Below are 20,635 nucleotides of genomic sequence, written 5' to 3'. Positions count from 1 at the left end.
TAGAGAGGGACTATAGATATACACAGCTGCATTTTCTAGCCCCTTCCATTTTAAACAGCTGCAGCATTCTGCAACAAACCAGGAGCCCAGTTTTAGATTGTGGGTTGCTAATTAGTTATCATCTTTTATAGCTTTAATCAATGAACTGCTAAAGCTAAGCCAGAGCAGTGTCCTCTGCTGTTCTTTGTAAATTAACCTTTAACAGTCTCCAAGAAACAGCTCTTTCAGCCTCTGCACATTCTTTGCAATGACTGCCTGATGAGCCTTAATCAGACCCTTTTTCAGTAGATCAGGAAGGTCACTTGAAAAAGGTGAATAGAAACTCACTGGCATTTAGGAAGAAATTGTCCTGCACTTACAGCCACAGTGTAAAGCTACAGCATATGAAATACATTACAACTCAGGCCTCATCACTTTCTGACTTAATTTCTTAGGCTCTTTCTCTTTCAACTGAATTTTTAGAAGACTAATTTTGAGTCCAAGAGCCTTATGACAGTTCTGTGGGACCCTGTGAGCTTCCCCTGGAGTGTAGTGCCTGCCTGGTTTCAAGAACAGCATCTGCTGCAACAGTGAGAGTCAACCCCAGCCAACCAAATGTTATTCATTCCTTCAGTGCTGGTGTTACACGGAGTCCGAGGTGGAGACAGATCAAATGATTATTCCATGAAAAGAACAACCAGCTGCAGTGCAGCCTTCTGTCCCACTCATCACAGTCCATTAGCGGGTAACCTCAGCCAATCTCCTTTCCAATGACCTGTGCTCAGTAGTCACTTAAAAATCCATACTGTGCCATTCCCAATGCTATCTGCCTCCCGGAGACCTTCTAATACGTTTTCCAATTGTTTCCCTCTCCCAGATCCCCTGTGCTCACCTTCCTGTTACAAGGTTTTCACTGCTGTCCCCTCTCACTCTCTCGGATTTCTCTCCTCAGATCTCACCTGCGACACTAACACTGTATTTCTTATCTGGGCCCTTCTCACACTGTTTCATTGGAACAAAGTATCTCTTTCAGATACAATATTCTCATTCCAGTAGGATTTACTTGCTTGACACCCAAATCAGTGCGTGAAACACAGAATTGTGCATGTCACAACCTACAGGAGATAATCATAATAATTTCTTCCCCTGTCAAGGCAATCTTGGACGTTTTTCTTAAAATTCTCACAAGAAGTCCTTTCCTTTCTTCAAAGCTTTCCCACAGTCATTTTGTTCACAACATCTACCCCAAACCAGCAGCAGAAAACTCACTAGAAAGACTGACTTTACCTTTCAGATAACTTTGCTTATTTGCTGTAATTATAGCTGCTTCACAATCAATTTTCAGTTTTCATCACTTATTCTACACCTCACGCCCCACCAATGGACCTCATCTGCATTCCAGCTGATTGCAGCAGGAACCACCCTCTGAGAGCACACAAATCTCCTTCAGAGCAAATGTAGTTCCCAGCATAAATCCATGGCAATCTGACAATATAGAGGCATGGAATATCCCTAGCTAGCATGGCAGGTGTGAAAAGGTCACAGTTAGGCAGGAGGTAAAGAATGGCAGGAAGAACTGAAGAAAATCAGGAAAGCTGTGAGAAACACAAACTTCAGAGGATAAATGTTGAAAAGATTCAGACTCAGGATGATGCGATGCAGGGAGCTCTAAATATATATATAAAGATTCTCTCGATATATAAGCATATATATACACGTGTGTGTGTGTGTATATATATATATATTTATATATATAGCACACAGAGTCCTCTTTAGACCTAGAGTTGGTCTCTAGGTTTCTTGGTTCATAGAATCATGGAGTATCTTGAGTTGGAAGGGACTTAAAAGGATCATCCAGTCCAACCCCTGGCCCTGCACAGGACATCCCAACAATCCCACCCTGTCCCTGAAAGCATTGTCCAAACCCTCCTGGAGCTCTGGCAGCCTTGGTGCTGTGCCCACTGCCCTGGGGAGCCTGTTCAGTGCCCAACCACCCTCTGGGGGAAGAACCTTTCCCTGAGATCCAACCTAAACCTCCCCTGACACAGCTCCAGCTGTTCCCTCGGGTCCCATCATTATAATATTCCCATGTCTTTTCAAGCAGCTACGAAACCTACAGCTAACCTGTCTCTCCTACTTATTTCCCTTAAGGAAAAGCAACCTATATTCCTATTGCTGTTTACTTGGCCAGTTCAAGGGATAAACATAAGCACCATGAATGCCAAGCACTGAGAACTGTCCATGTTGAGGTCAGTAGATTCTCACACAATATAATTAATTGCTTTTCTCATAAGAGTGCTTAAAAAACCAAGGCTATCACCTCTCTTTCCCAGATAATTACCTGAGAACAGGAAACAAAAATTACAGGTGTACTTAGAAAAAATGTTACCACTGCAAAATCAGAAGTACAAATTAGTGTACTTTAGGATGGCATTTGCCTAGGCAACTTTAATTCAATCCCTTGTGCATATTTGTAAGGCTAAACACTGAAATCCTAATTTCCTTGAAGTCAGTGGGCCATTTGCCATGGACTTCAGAGATGCAAGTATTTCACCCACAGCTTCACCTACACACAGATTTCAGATGCAGATTTTATCACGAGATCCTTTCCTCTGTTGTTTACAGAGCTGTCTGAATGGAAGTATTTTATTTTCCCCTCCCTATAACAATGGTGTGTGGCCCAGTGCCTTATTTACTGCACACCCATAAAGCCTACACTGAATACAGGATTTGAAATGTCTCATGGCTGTTTTTCATCACGAAACCTTGTTATTCTCCCGAGTCTTACATGTGCTATGAAAGCATCTTTAGACTATTTTGTGAAGCACTTGCATTACCACTTCTGTTTTGTAGGTTGGAACCAGGAGAAAAGATATGCTAAAGCTCACTACTCTAAGTCCTGAATTATGCATAGTTCTGATTTATTCAGAAATCATCACTGTTTTATCTCTAGAGCAGTTTCTTTTCATCTTAGTTTCTGTTAAGAGCTCCCACCATTTCTGCACATTAAGCTCCATTTATTCTGAGTTAGGCAAACAAAAAACAAAGTTCACTCAGAATAGTGGTCACATATAAAAAGCCTGATAGAATTGCCAAAACTGCTGAAGGACATAGAGCAAAAATCAGGAATCTGTCTGCATTCCTTGGACTCACTATAGAACCTGTGGGGGACAAAAAAGATGCTCCAGGGAGCTAAACTCAATGTCAGAGGGAGTTTGAGCCTTCTTGTCACACCTCATGTGGAAGTTTCCTGGCTGCAAACCTACAAACTATTGGATTGGTGCATAAGAAAATGCAAAGACAATTAAAAAAATGCCAGATGAAAATTCACTGTCCCTTGCATGGGTGAACTATGCAGTAAAATCAACAGGAGTGCTGACAGTCAAATGAGGACCAGGCTTTGCTTGGGCAACACATATTTGCTGAAAAACATGGGATGTTTGAGTTCAGCTATGAAATAGGAACTAAGGATTTACTGATTCAACCCTTGACTTGTTCATCCTTCTCAAAGTGGTCCTATGACATCATTTTTGAATGCTCTTTAACTCTCACAAGCATCTTATCCGTGGCTTTTCTGGATTGCTAAAGGAAAATGAACAGTTTAGTGACAAACTGATTTGGATTTATCGACTAAACCAACCGAATGAAGGGTGTGTGCACAGAGCAGACTTCGAAGTGGTTTCTAGTAATCAGAATTAGGGATTTGCAGCTGCCTCAGTATGCTGATGATAACAGAGATAAACATCTTATCTAGGAGTTGTTCTGGACCAGGAGTGCTCCATTCATATGCAAATGTATGCCCCCTTGATGGCTCAATCGACTGCGATTGACCACTAATGAGTTAAATCTCTTTTGAAAAGCCTCAATCGAGTATGTTAAAAAATATTACAGGTCTTGAATCTAAGAAAAAAAAAAAAAAAAGCAGCATTGAAAGACATATTTATGGGAAACCTCAGATAGGAATTTAAAACAGTGGTAGTAATTTCTTAAAAATGTGATGTATTGAGGCTAGGAATGGTAGCACAATCATTAATTCTGAGATTTCCCTATGAAACACCTGTTTGTTATTAAGGATCAGGGATATCTGTAGCTTTTGCTTACACAGAGTGGAGAAGAATATTACCTGAAACCCACTAGAAAACCAAACCAAAAACATACAAACAAAAAAAGGCCTAATTAATGTTATGTCAGGGTCGCTACTCCCTTGGGAGTGGACAAAAAACAAATGAGTCTTCATTGCTCAAGTGCCTCACTGCACCCTCATGGAAGGAAGGAGCAGTAGGAGCCAAGGGTTACTGCTGGTCCTCAAACAAAGACACCTTCAGGTTCACAAAGTGAGTCTAAAATTATAAAGCCCAAAAAAAACAATAGCAGGGAGGAGTCCAGACAGGGGAACAGGGCTCTGGGACCCAAATGCCAGTGGGCCTCCTGAGAAGACAGGACCATCCTACCCTTTGCAGCTACATTCAGAGGCTTGGAAATTGTAGTACCAGCAAGGAAACATCTGGGAGAATATTTGCATCTATACTGAACTTGGAATAAGGTAATACCCTAAGTGCTCAGTCAAGGATGGTTAGTGCAGCTGAAAGCCTGAGGGAACCCCTTGCAAAGGTTAGAGTGTACTCGTGGTGACATTTTCAGATGCAAGCTCAACAGTCACACCCCCTTCATAACATGCACAGGCTGTGTCTTGCTCCAAAGTCTGCACCAGAAGGAAGGGCACACAAACCCCAGGTAATTATAGCCTAGGGACCCATCATATATTAAATTAATTTTCAAATCTGTTTCTGCAAACAACCCTTCTGCAACACCACTGCAGGTTTTGCTGGGCACCATTAATTGGCTGATGTTTTAACTGTGATTGCAAATCCTGACGTTGCTCCTCAGCCTTTTATCCAGGTAAAATTCCCACTGAAGATGAAAGAAAAGTTTGCACAAAAAAAAAAGAAAAAAAAAAAAGAATTAAATAAAGCATCTCTCATAACTTTTCTGCTAGAGATTCCACTTGTCAGCATTTGAGCTGCCTCTGTGATATGAGCATTGCTCCTCATTTGAAGTTTGGACTGACAAAGTTCACAGAGCTGCCATACAGGGCTCACCAACCTATGCAGGGCATCCACCAAGTTTACACTTCAATTTGGACATGACAGAAACCACTTATCACATCAGTGACAGGCTACTCCACTATGTCTCTATATTATTCCTGCTACAACATAAAAAATAGGAATATTTTATTGCCTTCCCTGTAAAAGATACATGTTTTTTTCCTCTAAACTCAGTGAAGACTTTTACCAATTCTTATTGACCTCTGTGAAGTCATCAATCAGTGACTGAGTCAATGAAGCTACATTCTAAAACATGGGGTTTGTCAGTCATTTTGACAAATAAATGACAGTTTAGTTTCCATCACCATGTATTAGGAATGAAAATAGCTAGCAAAAAAATTAGGTCTGATTTTTTCCACAGAAAATGAAAATGAGAAGAGACATTCAAAGAGACTTACTGGGTTCATAAAAATAACAAAAGGAGGGCTGATAAGCTCCTACCCCAGTTTTTCTGTTCTTTTGAAAGTGAGGACAAATCAGCTCTACAGTACACACACCTGAATACACACATCAGAACTGAACCATCATTCCATTATTCCATTACACAAACCAATAACCTCCAAAGGCAGGGTCAAAGCTGGGATCAAGGATTCTTATCTCCAGTGCTCATCTGAGTAAAGCAAAAGATGTATTTTATGCTTTATTGTTCCACTCTATTTAGATCCCACAGATTAATTTACAAAAACTTCACTCCGAGGCACGAAACAGAGGGAAAACTAAGATGGGAGCATCAGGAGGTCAACTGCAGTTAATATTAGCTCCTCACAGGTATTCTGCATTCTCACACCCTTACCTGCTGTAGCACTGGAGACTGTTGGCCACTGCTGATCAGGCCCTCCTGGTCCTCCACGCAGGACTGCTGCCTCCTCCATATGGACAGCACTGGATAAGCACAAATCACAGTTATATCACACAGTTCCCCCCTGCCCTGGGCTTTAAAGCATCTCCCTTTCTCGCTGCTCTTCGAAGTTCATAAAACTGTCTGTCACTGGGCAACTGCTACTACAGATTTAGCAAATTCTGCTGGAGCACAGGAGACCCAGCTCTGCTTTGACTTGCAAAAAATATCTCTGATTATTTACTAAAACCCAGTTGTGGCATAACCTATAAAACAAACATACCTGCAAGACACTTTGCTCTCATTGACTGGGAGTCTCTAATAAAGAAGTTACACGCCTTTGCTGTTATGATCTATTAGCATTAAAGCAAATGATAAAAAGTTGGTGGAGTTAGTTCTGAGCTCCTGTCTTTATGCTATTTTAACAGATCCCACCTTCCTGGGTTACTTTCAGGAAGAAAAATACATTTTCTCAAATGCAGAAACTATTACAGCCAATTTTACAGTGTCACATCGTGAGTGCATGAAAGCACCAATTTTCATCTTACATGGAAGGAAAAGAAAAAATCTGCTACTTATAATGCAAAACTAGGCATGTATTTATATGCAGTTCCTTGGAGAGACAGGATTCAGTGACTGTGTCCCTGCCTCTGCTCATCTGCTTTTCAGCTCCCTTCCACACTCCCAGCTGAACTTCATGGGCAGTGTCAACCAAATGTGCAGATCCCAAGGGTCCTACAGATACTAAATTCCTACAAATCTTATGAAAAATCAGCATTTTATCAGCTGGGCAAGGCACACAGGCTCAGAACCTGAGATTTCAGATAAGGGTGGGGGCTGCTGATGTAGGAGAACAGAGAAACACATCTGATTTCCCAGAAAGCCTCCATTAGCTGCCCTGCTTTGTGGGACGAATTGCTTTAAATAAGCTCTGACTTTTCATTGATTTTTCAAGTAACTTCAGCCAAGACCTTGAACTCTGTATAGAAAGGAATGTGGATCCACAGGATCATGCTGGGAATACACAAGAGCATGCCTGACTCAGGACCAGCAGACAAGGTGCTCAGATGGGCAGAATTCCTGCTTCAGGATCCTGCCCCCCACACTGTTCATTCCCTTTGCAGTAAGTGGTCAGGGATTACAAAAAAAATTGAAAGTCACAGAAGGAACATAAAAGAAAGAAAGCAGTTTCCCAACAGGCCACAGAGTCAAAAGCTCTGCCTTTTTTTCCTTCTGGTCCCTGAGGTTTAGATTCCTTTTTACAAAGCAGCTCCAAGTCAGCTGGGAGTCACTCTGTGCCCTTACCCACATGAAGCACAGTATGACTGAATTTAAAATTTCAACCCTATGAAGATTCTTCAGCCCCATGGATAATGGATAAAGGTGATGCCTACAGTCCCGTTGCACCAACAATTTTTGGAAAAGCAAACCATCCTACACTTTCTAATGCCACTAGAAACTACTGCAGCCTTATGTTTGCACCTAAACCTGTACAGTTGTCTTATTAATCACATCAGCTTACACACAAATATAAAACAAGTTTTCTAATCTGCTCAGAGAGAGCAAAAATACTGTTTGATTTAGGATCTACAAAACCAAAAAAAATAATTCTTTTTTTCCAGGGGTACTGAGAAGCAAATTATAGCAGAGACTGCTTGCAATATTAGGCAGCGGATTTTCAAAGATGTCTAAAGAGATTTGGACAAAAGCCTCACTTACTTCTCTGAAAATCCATCTCATATCTTCAAAAAGTCCTTTCAACTGTATTAATCTTCTTGATTGCACCATGTGGTTAACAAACCTGCTGCAGGAGCAGCTACTTTTATGGTAATGAGTAAAAAGAAAATGGAAAACGCAGCGGTGCTGCAGACTGCCTATTGAAACATCAGCATTGATGATTACAGGCAGCTTTAAAATAAACAAAAAGTATATAATCACAATTAAATGATTCAATAATAGGAGCAATTATGCCTTGACAATCGATGTATACAAAGGCAGGAGGTAAAATAACAATAAAAAAAAGCACAGATCTACAGTACTGCAACAACAGCGAGTCAGGCTGACGCTGGAGCACTTGGAGATTGGAAGTGACAGCAGCAGAACTCATGTGCTTTCCATCTCAGCGTGGATAACATCAGTCTGGGGCATCAGAGGAGCCAGAGTTTGTCCTTTTCACAGAGGACAAAGACAGAAGTCCCCTCCCCTGGAGAACCACCACACGTACCTTTGCATTCCTGCCCTCAGAGATGCAGAATAGCGCCAGTCCGGGTTGGGGTGTTTGGGCTGCAGAAACAAAAGCCCAGGATAACTCTGTTAGTGTCAGTTATATATGCTAAAAAGCATATGCATCTGGCTAATTTTGTCAGGAAACTCTATGTGGATCTACTCAGTTTTTATGAATTGCCAAATCTTTCTATAAATCTAGAGAACCTTTCGAATGGGCACACAGGGAGCATCTCTGTAATAAGCTTGTTTGAATGCCAAGGCCTTGGGCTAGAGATGATCTCTGTGGAACATTTAATGCTGAAAACTGGTGGGCAGTTATTTCATACATTCATCAACATTTTAGGCATAGGATAAAAAAACATCATCATAAATCCAGAAAACACATTGTTTGTTTACCTGATAAACCGAGGACACTCGAACTCCTGCACTGAACAGCTCCTGCTTGAGGGTGGGTAAATGCAGCCCCTCCTGAAGGGGACATGTGGGGCAGTGGCTGCTGTGAGGTGTCTGCTAGAATTTAGAGTACTGCAGAGGACTGCACTGGATGGTATCAGATCTGCAGACTGCAGCAAGTCTTTTATTACAGGCAGACATGTTCTTCCATAATACCAAAACCTACTGGATTCTCCATAGTCATGAGAGGGCATAAGAGGTAGAAGGGGAAAACAGCCAGCAGTACCCTTTGACCAACAAACCTCAGCACATGCTGATGTGCTGCAGAGTGACCTGCTAAATGAGGAGATAATGAAGAAATCCTCTGTGGATCAAAAATTGCTCCAGAAAATCTTGTTCACGTTGTCAGGGGACCATCGCTATAATTTTCAACTACAGCCAATGAATGCAAACTCAGGTCCCTTAAAATTAAGCCCTAAGGACATAGCAAGGTTATTTCTCAGGATGCTCAAAACATTATTCTGTAGGTGATATTGCACTCAGTGCTTAAGTTCAGGCACTGGAATTCAAAGACAGAACTTATGTCCAGAAACATAATGGACTACATTCATTCCTGATGTGTCTTGCACAGTGCCAAGCACACAAATAATATATGACAGTAATGGTTTAATTCTCTTCAAATTATTGGAGGCAGATCAGAAATGAATTTGGCCCCATTACTTGAAAGAGAAAAAGAAAGTGTTGAATGTTCTGAATTATTTAAAGCCAACTCTGTCTTTCCTCTTGAGGTTTGGGGTGTGCTCTTCCCTGGATCAATAGGTTTTATTCAAACAAAAATGGAGCAATTACAACTTACAGTATCACTCTATCACCAACCTTCCCAGGTCCAACATCACTCAAGAGTGAGATGCTCTTGGATGATGCACATACTAATATTCTTTATGGTCTGAGTTACACAAAAGGGAGGAGTCTGCTGTTTGCAACCACACATTAAACATCTGTGCTAGCAATTTCCTTCCCATTTAGCCCCCTGTTCTCTGTCATGCTCAGGTTCTGCTGAGTTTAGCAGAAAGTGGTTTGACAAGAAGCCCATTATGCATAGTTCTAGTATTTTCTGATTAATTCTATTTTGGCACCAGTCCCAGGGATGTCAAAGCAACTCTAAAGTCAACCATGTGGTAACAGTCAATGAAAGAGGATAGAAAACAACCCACACTGATCAGATCCTCTCCTGAGCTTGCCTTCCTTGAGTATGAAGGGTGCTGACACCAGAAGAACTGGCTTTTCTTCTTCTGGGGATTTTTTATAGCAAGGGAACTGCTGGACTGAAGGAAAGCCCCTTTGTTCCATTTTGCAATTTGAGAGGTGCAGGTTCTAATTCATACAGGCTTGTGGGCAGCGTGAGGAGGAGGAATATTACCACAGTCCCAGGCAAAACACAGAGGAAGTGAGATTACATCAAATCGCTGGAAAAGTCTGACATGGGTTGGGTAGAAATGAGAAAAGAGGAAAATGGCCACTCACAGGATATAGATTTTTGGTTTTCAGTTGAGAGCTTTCCAGCTCTTGGCTTGAAGACAAAAATCTCTGTTCTGTTTGCAAAGGGAACTTTCAGACACTGGTTCATAAATGGGTCATGATGGCAGGAGAAGCTCATCAGTGAGAAATTCATCATTTATTCATTTCACATGTATGGACCAAGACTCCTCACATAAGAGAAACAGCAATTAGGAGACAGTGGTATTTTCAAGGACTACTATCCAGAAGCTGTGGTATCTTGTAGCTGCTCCCAAACAGCTCTCTCTTTGCTATGACCTTAGGGAGGGCTGTAGTGCTGCTCCCAGGGGAGGAAAAGAAGGAAAGAGGGGGCAGGATGGGAAAAATATACTCTGCAGGCAAAGAGGTCTATTGCCACAGTTGATTGTCAGGGCTAGTTTTTAACTGTGAAAAGAAAACAATGTTTGTGATTTCTTTTTGAAGTCATTGCATGAAGAACAGGAGCGTGAGGCAGTTGGGCACCAGTCTGCCTTTGTGCAGACCTGTTTGCACCCAGTTTTACCATGTGCTCACTGCTTGACTGGGTAGTTTCAGAGCTCAGCAAGAGAAACAGTTGTCCCACACTTCTGTTACCACAGGTCAGTGTCCCTCAGCTGTCAAAATCAGTGATATTTCTGTTTTGTCAGCATAACTGGCTTCTCCTTTCGTTCTGCTACAGACTGTAATTCTTTTGGATCCTCTGGTCATAAGAGAAAAGTTGTTTCAATACATCTCTAAATGAGACCGGGCTATTAAAGCAAAGAAGCATGACCAGTAATAGAAGTCCAGCAGAGCAGAAGCAGCAAACCTGCTCAGTGATATCTTTCCCAAGCTCAGATGTATTGATTCTTACAGATCCACCAGGAATTCACAGTCTGAATGCTGGACTGGCTTATACCTCTGGCTATGAACAGTCCACCTTTCCCAGACCACTCCCTGAAACCTGCCACATGACCATGTGTCCCACAGCACGTGGGCACTGTGCCATGACATAATCTGGCTCATCTCAAAGCAGAGCTGAGTCCTCAGGCAGTCCCAGGGGACTGCACAGCAGCTCTCAGTGGGCTCCTCTGCAAAGCCCCATCACAGACTTGGCTGTGAGATGTGTAGCTGTGCCATAAACCAACACCACCAGGACAAGGTACAGTGGACAAGGAAGTGTGAGCACAGAGAGGAAGCACAAAGAGGAACAGACCCTCTGAAAGTGTCCAGATGGTTCCCACTTGTACATCCCCACACTTCTACTATGTCACGCAATGCTGATGAAGATAATATTGTCCCTTTTACTGCCCCATCTCCCAACTCATTACAAGACTCTGCTTATCACAATTCAGCACATTCTTCTACTTAAAGGTAATTCTAGCTTGCTATTTCCCTCAGAGATTTTTGAAGGCCATGTAGCAAGTCCAGTAGTTCTGTCAATCCCACTCATCAGTGAAGGTGAGAAAAATCACATGATCCAGCACAGAAAGAATCAACCAGTCCCTGTTTCTCCCATCACCTCCTTTTTCTGATTCAGTGATAGCACACACGACCACAGTGTGAGATCAGTCAAAAATCTATCCAGGTGCCTATAGACGTGGTTGTCACCACACAAGGTGAACATCTCATGCCACCAGTTTGCTCCTGCTTGCTCTTCCAGGCACCAGGCTTACATTCTCCCAACCACACAACCACAAGCATTAATGCCACTAGTCATAAACAACCAACCCTACTGGGAAGTCTGACAAGCAAAGGGAATGCATAATATAAAATGGAGCCACCTTAAAAGCAGAAAACCTCATGCAAAATGTCACACAGTTGTTTTCAAATGGCTTAATTGAAGAATCATATCATTGCTTTGTGGAGAAAAAATTTAGTTGAAAATATATTGTTATCAACGTTATGCTCAGTTCTTTTTTTAGCTGATGCTTCAACACAGTAAGAATTTGTCCCTGGGGGGGGGCAATTCCTAAATTTTTTAAATGTTGTTCTGATACGGGATTCACGTAAATCAATGTAAATGCCACATTTCGCTTCAGTGCTTGTTAGAACAAAGCCTGTCTGAGGTAGAGAAATGTGAATCAAACATTTACAAAGTTACCAGATGCTGAAATTGTTGAAAACATCCCACTCCACATCCATTTCTACACAAATGCACAACAGAATGACAAGAAGTATATTTATCGAATATATCCGCTTTGAAGCAACAATAAAAGCCTTTCAGAACTCTTGACCACATAAGGCTCTGCTTATTTTCCAGTGAGACAATGCTGACAGATGTGAGGAAACAGAGGCTTCTATTCCTGCCTTCCTTTTATAAATGTTTAAAATGAATTTGATAGGGAGAACAAACTATTTGAGCACGTGTTTATCACACAAGAAATCAGAAAGGAAACTGGAAAAGAAGCCCGAAGATTTTCTTCCTGGCAGTGTTCAGTGTTTCATTCCTAACTCTGAGAAAACTGAGGTGAGGGAAACAGGCAAGATGCTTCTGTAAAGTATATTTAACGAGTTCCAAGAGAAGGAAAACACCTCTGCTTAATCAGGGCTGCAAATTTCTGCTGGCACAGCAGCAAACATCAAATCGAGCGTCTGACTGCCCTGAAGCACAGAGCACTGTCCCTGCTTAGCAGAGCACGTTCAGACACTGCCACTAAGTAAAAGAACAAACATTTATAGTTAACCTTTTCAATGTCACTGTGGCTGGAGAATTTCTTAAAGGCTTAAGTCCTTGAACTGAGATTTTAAGATATTCCACCATTAATACCTTTAAATCCTCTGAGAGAAGTCCCTTGGAAGGACTGCTACAAACAATGCTGTGGGTGTACTAGGTTTAGACACTTCAAAATATGCTTGCATTTAAAGCAGTATCAAGATGTGTTCAACTCAAATGTTGCTTGGGGTTTTTTTCCATGTGTTTAGCAAGCTGGTTTTGAAGTAAAAAATGCAGAGAAAGAGCTAAAACCAGAGCAAACACCTGTAAAACTCCAATGAATCCCTGGGTCTTACCAGCACTGATGTGCAGCTCTTTTTCACTTTCTTTAAAAATGTCCACTGAGCAACATGAAAGTTTATTTCTGAACATCACATGAAATATCATATTTTGTCAGCCACATGTGTCACCACACAAAAAAAAGGTACAACTAAATGTATAACATAAAAAGTTTATATCTAGCTCTGTCAAGTATCCAGACTGCCCACTCATCATTAGGAATGTGCCAGGCTGCCTTCTGGGGCAGAAAACTCCTGTTAAAACATGTTGGTTTGATTGTTATTTCCTGCGCTGAAGGGAAAAAGTTGTCATGAGATGCAAGACATAAAGAACGAGCTTAACTGCACAGGATGTAAGAACAAGACAGAAAGATGAAAAGACAAAGCAAGGACCAGACGCTACCCAGACATCATTCAGCATCTTCACAGGAATATGAGGAAACAGATTCCAGACTAAAGCACTGAAACCTTTCCTCAAAAAGACAGATCAGGGCTGCAGCAGGGCCCAGTAATAAAATCACAGCTTCACACCCCCCCTTCACAGCTGTGTGCACTCCCCTTTGGAAGGGCAGGAATCCAGGCTGCCCATAACTTCACACCACGCCAGAAATGAAGCCACAGTATTTTTCCATCCCTGTATTTTGCCTACACTGCCTGTCTGGTCCCCCTGCAGTAGTTATCTGATGAGAGAGCAATACCCATTAACCCTGCATCACTGATCCTTATCACCAGCCTCCTGCCAGCAATAACTGTGTCCAAGGTTTTCTGTGCAGCTGCAATAATACATTTCTTCTTTTACAAAACACTCTTGGTTTGAGTCATACTTATAAACCTCTGAAGGACCGAACAGGTAAGCAGGGTGAACACAGAAACAGAGCTTGTCTTGCAGAAACAAGCTTCCACTCCACCATCACAACACCAGCTGTACAAAAGGAATAGTCACACAAGAGGCAGAGCTTCCCCCAGTACAAAAAAATTCCCTACCTAAACTTACTGCACTTGATTTTCCCTTCCACTGCATCCTTCTAATGACCCAATAAAGTCAGCCACAACTTACTGTAATTATTAGCATCTTTGACCTTACTAGTAAATATAAAAAGAACTAAGACCTTATTGCCCAGACTGTTACTGAGATGAATCCCAAATGACTTTGGAATATTTTGCTTCTCACTGTAGAAACAGTCTTTCCAAAATATTAGCCTTTCTGAAACCCTGTGCACTATATGCACACATGGAAAACCCATTCACCTGGTCCCATCCTCGTCACTGAACAACCAAGAGAAAATCTATTTCCAAAACCTGTGGCTAAGAAAAAAGACCTGTTCACATTATCCAAAAGTAGAGAGATTAACTTTCTAAATCAACATAAGGAAAACGATGCCTGGTTTTATGCTTCACAGGTGAAAGCACCGGCTTTTAAAGGCTGATTCAAAGTTCACTTTAACTAAAGAGAGAAACACAGTTCTCTGAAGGTCTAATAATACAAAGATCATTATCCTTAAAAAAGTAGAATTCAGTGTTGCTAAGCAATTGATGGCATTTCAGTGCAAATGCTGAGCTTGAAACAGGGGAAAGACACAATTTTTAGTATGTAATTAGCTAGGAACTAGTAATTAGTGAATGCCATTACATTTGCCCATTTTCTCATGTACACATGGTATTGATGCATCTTCACAGAATGTCCTACCACAGGACAGATCAAGAAGCAGAGACCTAAGAAAAGAACTTGTGATGAGTAGGACTTGTAAAAACTTCACCTCTGTTTAAATCACACAGAACTACTTGAATAATTGATTCCTCCTTTGGATCATAACTTCACACAGGCAGCATTCATTAGTTTGCTCTGTATATCTCTCTACTTTTGTACTCCAAGTTTGGCCTGGCTTTGCTGCCATTGCCTAATCTGCACTGGTAATCAAAACCTGCTAATTCATTGCATTCAATGGAGTGATTCCCAAAATGTGATAGCAATCTGTTTGTTAAACTAATTTCCTTAGTCTTGCATCAAAAGTGAAGCCATTTTTAGTTATTGTTTCTCTTTCCTGTTCCTCTTCCCCTCTGAAACTCATATGTAGAGTGTATATTTTGCTTTTTGATTCTTCAGCATACATGCTTATAGAGCATGTCTCATATTCCCTCCTACATCAAACACATTCCAGGAATTTTATTACACTCAGAAAAATTAAGGTAAAAAACTGTGCAAAAAGAAAAAATACTTCCTCCATGCCCTGTCACTGTGATTTACAGAAAAACACTGCATTAATTTTAAATGCAATAATGTTGAATGGATGATCATTACTCTCTAAAAGCATTTTTATGTAAGACTTGCTAGACCTTCAGATTTGGGCATCTTTGCATAACTAAACAGTTGCAAAAGATGCTAAACACTTCATATGTGGATAAGTATAAAGAAATAAACAAAATGAGTTCTATTTCCATGGCAAGAATACACAAGTCAGGCTCCTTTCTATCCCACCAGTTATTTCCCTACCTTTCCCAGCTCTGCAGGCACAGCACACATTAATATATGAAGTGCCACAATTGTAGGGTACAAACAACACACAGTAATTGCAATATTTTCCTTTTGTGAACCAGAATTAGTCTCTCCTGTGAGTGCTTCTGAGATCAGACCCAATATGTGCAGCAAGGAAACTGCACAGATCATGCAAACCACACACCAACTGCAGGCTGCCTGCACGCCAGAATAAAGCAACCATTAATTCTTCACTGTGGGAAAATATTGCAAAGGTTAATACACGGCTGGTCGAACCATAGGTATTAAACAATTTTCAACAGCAAGCCAGCAGGTTGGAAGTTGTCCCTCTGTAACTTAATGATGGCAACTTGCTGTAAGTCTCCACAAAGATGTCACTGGCCAGAAAGCACAAAATGCAGCACTGGTTAGAACAAACATTATCAAAGGAGGGTCTGCAGTTTTCAGACAAATAAAACATGCCCATATTAGTAAGAAAAACATATTATTGCAGTGATCTAAATTCAACAGTTTTGTTTAGGTAGGAAATCAGCGAAGCAGCAAACATTTATAACAGCCATAATGTAACCTTTTCATTCCCAGGCTAATCACTGACTTTCACCATTTCATTCCTGCAATATCAGTTTTAGCATTAAAACTTTAAGACCACATGTGTCATTCCCTAGCACTCTGGGGCAGCAGGCAATTTTAGATCTGTAAGAGAAAAGGGAAGGACGCAATACTTGGTACAGCATACGCCGCAAAAATGAGGTGAACCTCAAACAACAGATGCATATACTGAACTTACCAACTGGACCCTAAAGGTCTCAGCATTTACCTAGAAACAAAATGCATTGCACAGATTAGTTCCATTACAACCAAGTTTCATAGCTGGGTGTCAGTGAGCCCCAGAGGGAATATGCTCCATCTGAGTTTCCCATTTGGAACCTCTCCTGGAGTACAGATTTGCTCAGAGCACTGTGCAAACCGTCTGCCAGCGTAGCCTCACCTCATTAGGAGTCATGGAGTCACTTCTAAGTATGATCAGGTTTTGTGCACTCTGCCCACTTTGTCCTGTCAGATGCCTCTCAGTCATCACTGCAGAGGGACCAGTAGTTCCTGTTGGGCCACAGGTATTGTAAAACATGAAAGTGTCACTTCCTGATCCTGCAGTCAGACAGGCCTTATAGCAGTAGGTCTTAGTGAGAGACCCATTGCCCCTCACTTCAATGAAATGGGGTTGTACTTTTAAACCTGGGGGCAGCCTAGCATCAATGTTGTTGTTGGCCTGCTTGTACAGTTCAGCAGGGCTCCGTTCTCTGACCCCACAGGACCCTGCACAGCAGGAGCTCCCATACAGACTGTATCTGTAGCACTTGATAATAGTAAGCCCAATGATTGTGAAAAGGAAAACGAAGGAGATGGCGCACAAAGCGATAATGAGATAAAGAGTCATCTCTGAGTAATTGCTCGGACTTTTAAAGTGTCTTCTTCTATCAGGGATGATTTTGGAAACTCTGTCCACCACGGCAACAGTGATGGATACTGATGAGGACATGGGTGGCTCTCCATTGTCTCTGACCTCCACCGTCAGGTTGAAAGTAGGTGTGGTGTCCTCCCCCAGTTTGCGAGTAGTCCTAATCTCCCCAGTATGGAGCTCTATCCTGAACAAACCTGGATCTGAGGTTTGCACCAGGTAGAAGAACAACCAGGCATTTTGTCCTGAGTCTCCATCAATGGCTATAATTTTGGTTACCAAATATCCAGCGTACGCCGAGCGTGGGATCATCTCCAGGGCTGCTGAAGTGTTGGTTGAGGTAGGATACAGAATCTGTGGAGCATGGTCATTCTCATCCACCACGTAGATGTAGACAGTGACAGTGCTGCTCAGCCGTGGGCTCCCGGCATCCTGAGCCTGGACAACCACTTGGAATTCCCTTAGTGTCTCGTAGTCAAAGGACCTGACAGCATACATGTTGCCACTGTCGGATTTAATGGAGACATAGGAAGCAACAGGTAGCCCTTCAATCTCCCCATCTAGTAGAGAATAGGACACATAGGCATTTTCGGCGACATCTGGGTCAGTGGCTTTGACAGTGCACAGGAAGGCTCCAAGGGGGTTGTTCTCAGGGATGTAAACTGAGTACACAGGTTCCTCGAAGCGTGGAGGATTGTCATTGATGTCTGAGATTTCCACATGGATCACCTTCTGGGAGGACAGAGGGGGACTCCCAGAGTCAGTAGCCGTAACTGTGATGTTGTAGGCTGCTGCTTTCTCGTGGTCCAGTTTTCCCTGGGTGACTAAGGTGTAGGAGTTCTTGAAGGAGTTGAGTGTGAAGGGGAGGCCGGGGGGAATACGCAGGCTCACCTTCTTGTTCAGCCCTGAGTCCTGATCAGTGACACTCATTAGAGCCACCACAGTTCCTGTCTTTGCATCCTCTGGCACTGGGCTGTATAGGGAGGTCAGTTCCACCTCAGGAACATTATCATTGGCATCCACAATATTGACCAGCACCTTGCAGTGCCCAGCCAGAGAGACAGGGCCCTGATCAGTGGCTTGTACATAGATCTCATAGGAGGATGCCTCCTCATAGTCCAAAGTGCCATTAACCCTCACCTCCCCTGAATGTGGGTCCACAGTAAAGAGCTGCCTCACCTTCTGTGGGGTGTAGCTGCCAAAGGAGTAGATCACATCCCCATTAGAGCCCTCATCGGGGTCTGAGGCATTGAGTTTGACCACTAGTGTGCCAGGCAGGGAGTTCTCCATGAGGCTCACGGTGTAGGTGGAGCGGTCAAAGGCAGGAGGGTTGTCATTGGTATCCACAACTCGCACAGAGATCTGGGCCGTACCAGACTTGGGGGGGTCCCCACCATCCACAGCAGTGAGCACCAGCTCCTGCAGGGCACTCTGCTCCCGGTCCAGCGGCTCCTGCAGCACCAGCTCCAGGAGCTTGCTGCCACTCCGGAAACCTTTCAGGTCCAGGGCAAAGTGGCGGTTGGGGCTGAGCAGGTAGCTCTGCACAGAGTTGGTGCCCACGTCAGGGTCCTGAGCGCTCTCAATGTGGAAACGGGCCCCGGGCACGGCAGACTCACTGATCTCCAGCCGGTAATCCTGGCGGGGGAACCGCGGCGCGTTGTCATTGATGTCCAGCACTTCCACCTCCACGTTGTGCACCTCAATGGGCTGCTCGATGACCAGCTCCAGGCTTAGGAAGCAGGCGGGGCTCAGCTCGCAGAGCGCCTCGCGGTCCATGCGCTCCCGCACCAGCAGCGCCCCGCGGCCCAGCTCCAGCTCCAGGTACTGCCGGCCGCTGCCCGAGGTGAGCCGCGCTCCCCTGGCCGCCAGCCGCCGCGGATCCACGCCCAGGTCGCTCGCCACGCTGCCCACGAAGGCGCCGTGCGGCAGCTCCTCCCGCACCGAGTAGCGGAGCGGCCCGCCCGCCGCCCGCCCGGCGCACAGCCCCAGCAGCAGCAGCGGGCCCAGCACCGCCGCCCCGCCGCGGCTCCGCCGAGCCGCCGCCGCCATGGCCGGGGCGGGGAGGGGGTGCGGGAGCCGTCGAACCCGGCCCCGGCCCGGCCTCACTCCCCGGCGCCGCCCGCCCGTCTCATGCAAGCGGCGAGCGGCGGCAGCCGCCGGCCAACCCCGGCCCCGCCGCCGCCCGGTCCATGCTCGCCGGCTGCCCGGAGAGCCGGCTCCGACCTCTCTCCCTCCGGCGGCTCCCAGGAGGAGGAGGAGGAGGAGGAAGAAGGAGGAGGGACCGGGACTCGCCGGATCCGCTTTCTCCTGCTCCAGCTGCTGCGCGGGAGGAGGCGGGGGTGGACGCTAAGCCGCGGCTGGCGCCGGATCAGCACCTGGGCCGGGAACAGCGACACGGCGGGAGCCGCCCCCGCGCCCCGCCCGGAGCCCACGTGTTGCGGCCCCGCGGAGCTCCGGGACCCCTCGGGGAGCCGGGACCCCTCGGCGAGTCGGTGGCCGCGGGCTCTCGCCGCCGAGCCGGGAGGGGCGCGGCTCCTGTGCCGCCCCCGCCGCTCCTCGTCTCCGCCCTGGCTTCGCTGCTGAAGCTTTGGGGGCGCGGGGGAGCTGCCAACCGCATTCACTTGTGGACCTGCTGCTGCTGCTGCAGCGCTGAAGTACATCCGCTTGAGAGGGTTAAATCAGCGCAGGGCTCCGAAAAAAAAAAGGGCCTCCAGCCAGGTCTGTGTGATGCTGCAGTAGGTTTGACGACCTCTTTCTTGGAGACCTGCCCCTCTCTGCTCCCTCGGAGATTCATCCTTGCTGCAGCACCATCCCCCTGCCCAACCTCTGTGGGCAACCCTGCGCTGCTTCCACCCTCCTCTGCTCGGCTGAGAGAATTCTGCAAGTCACACCCATGAGTTACGAGCTTTTAAGGTGAGCCTCAGTTTCTCATCCAATACACAGGCTCAAGGTGCAGCTGGAGAGAAGACGGAACACGATCTGTTTTCCAGCTGCACTTTTTTCCTCCTCTACCCTTGTGATGCAGGGCTGACAAAAACCAAAGTCATGAAATCAAACAAACTCAGCAGTGGGGGTGAGGGTGCTGCAGCTGCAATGAGTTGTACCCAGATGCCAGCAAAGACAATAAACTTGAGCTTTCATTCATACAACACCTTAGTCACTAGGCTGACAGATTTAAGGAGATAAATCATAAGATACAGTCCTTCAGGTGTACAATTATGTTGTACCTACTACCTAGTGCAGAAACTGCTTCTCTACTAGTATTTCCTTCCCTGAGGGTTTTTTTTCCTTTCTTATCCCAAAAAAGTCTTTTGGAACATCCAAAAACTCCTCTGTGGATTGGGATGGTCTATCAAGGGGAGGGGGTGACCCCAACATTCAGCTAAAACCTCTTTCACTGCTTTGTTGGCCCGGGCACCACTCACGATATGGGATGATTTCTGAGAGCACTACAAATCTCAAAAGTTTTTACTCTAACATATCTGATGCACAAACCCTGGAGCACAACTGCCCTAATTCTGACTCAGCACCACTAACAAACAGTCTATCAGCTTTCATCTGTGGCCACCGTTATCAGAAGAGACAACATTAAAAGCAGGATTACCACATATTGGCTGATGCTTCCTTTACTTCTC

At 44.4% G+C, this 20,635-nt stretch overlaps 1 protein-coding gene across 5 annotated transcripts in view; it reads right to left on the bottom strand.

Moving 5' to 3' along the window:
- Window positions 1-20,635, bottom strand: part of LOC113991383 (protocadherin alpha-C2-like) — a 97,670-nt gene that overhangs the window by 31,314 nt on the left and 45,721 nt on the right. For 4 of the 5 annotated variants that reach the window (XM_039387899.1, XM_039387900.1, XM_039387898.1 and 1 more), the window contains exons 2-3: window positions 8,147-8,205; window positions 5,878-5,966 (exon numbers count right to left, since the gene is read on the bottom strand). In XM_039387899.1, coding sequence (XP_039243833.1) covers window positions 5,878-5,966; window positions 8,147-8,205 — 148 coding nt within the window. Of the gene's footprint in view, window positions 1-5,877; window positions 5,967-8,146; window positions 8,206-16,532; window positions 19,050-20,635 lie in introns of those variants that run through there. The other variant, XM_039387896.1, reaches the window with a different exon arrangement.

Source organism: Pipra filicauda, unplaced genomic scaffold (genome assembly GCF_003945595.2).
Source record: "Pipra filicauda isolate LSUMZ 115617 unplaced genomic scaffold, ASM394559v2 scaffold598_size243975_pilon, whole genome shotgun sequence".
In the NCBI taxonomy this organism is placed as follows: domain Eukaryota; kingdom Metazoa; phylum Chordata; class Aves; order Passeriformes; family Pipridae; genus Pipra; species Pipra filicauda.
Note: the sequence above shows the minus strand (reverse complement) of the source record. Positions and strands in the feature narration are given on the sequence as shown.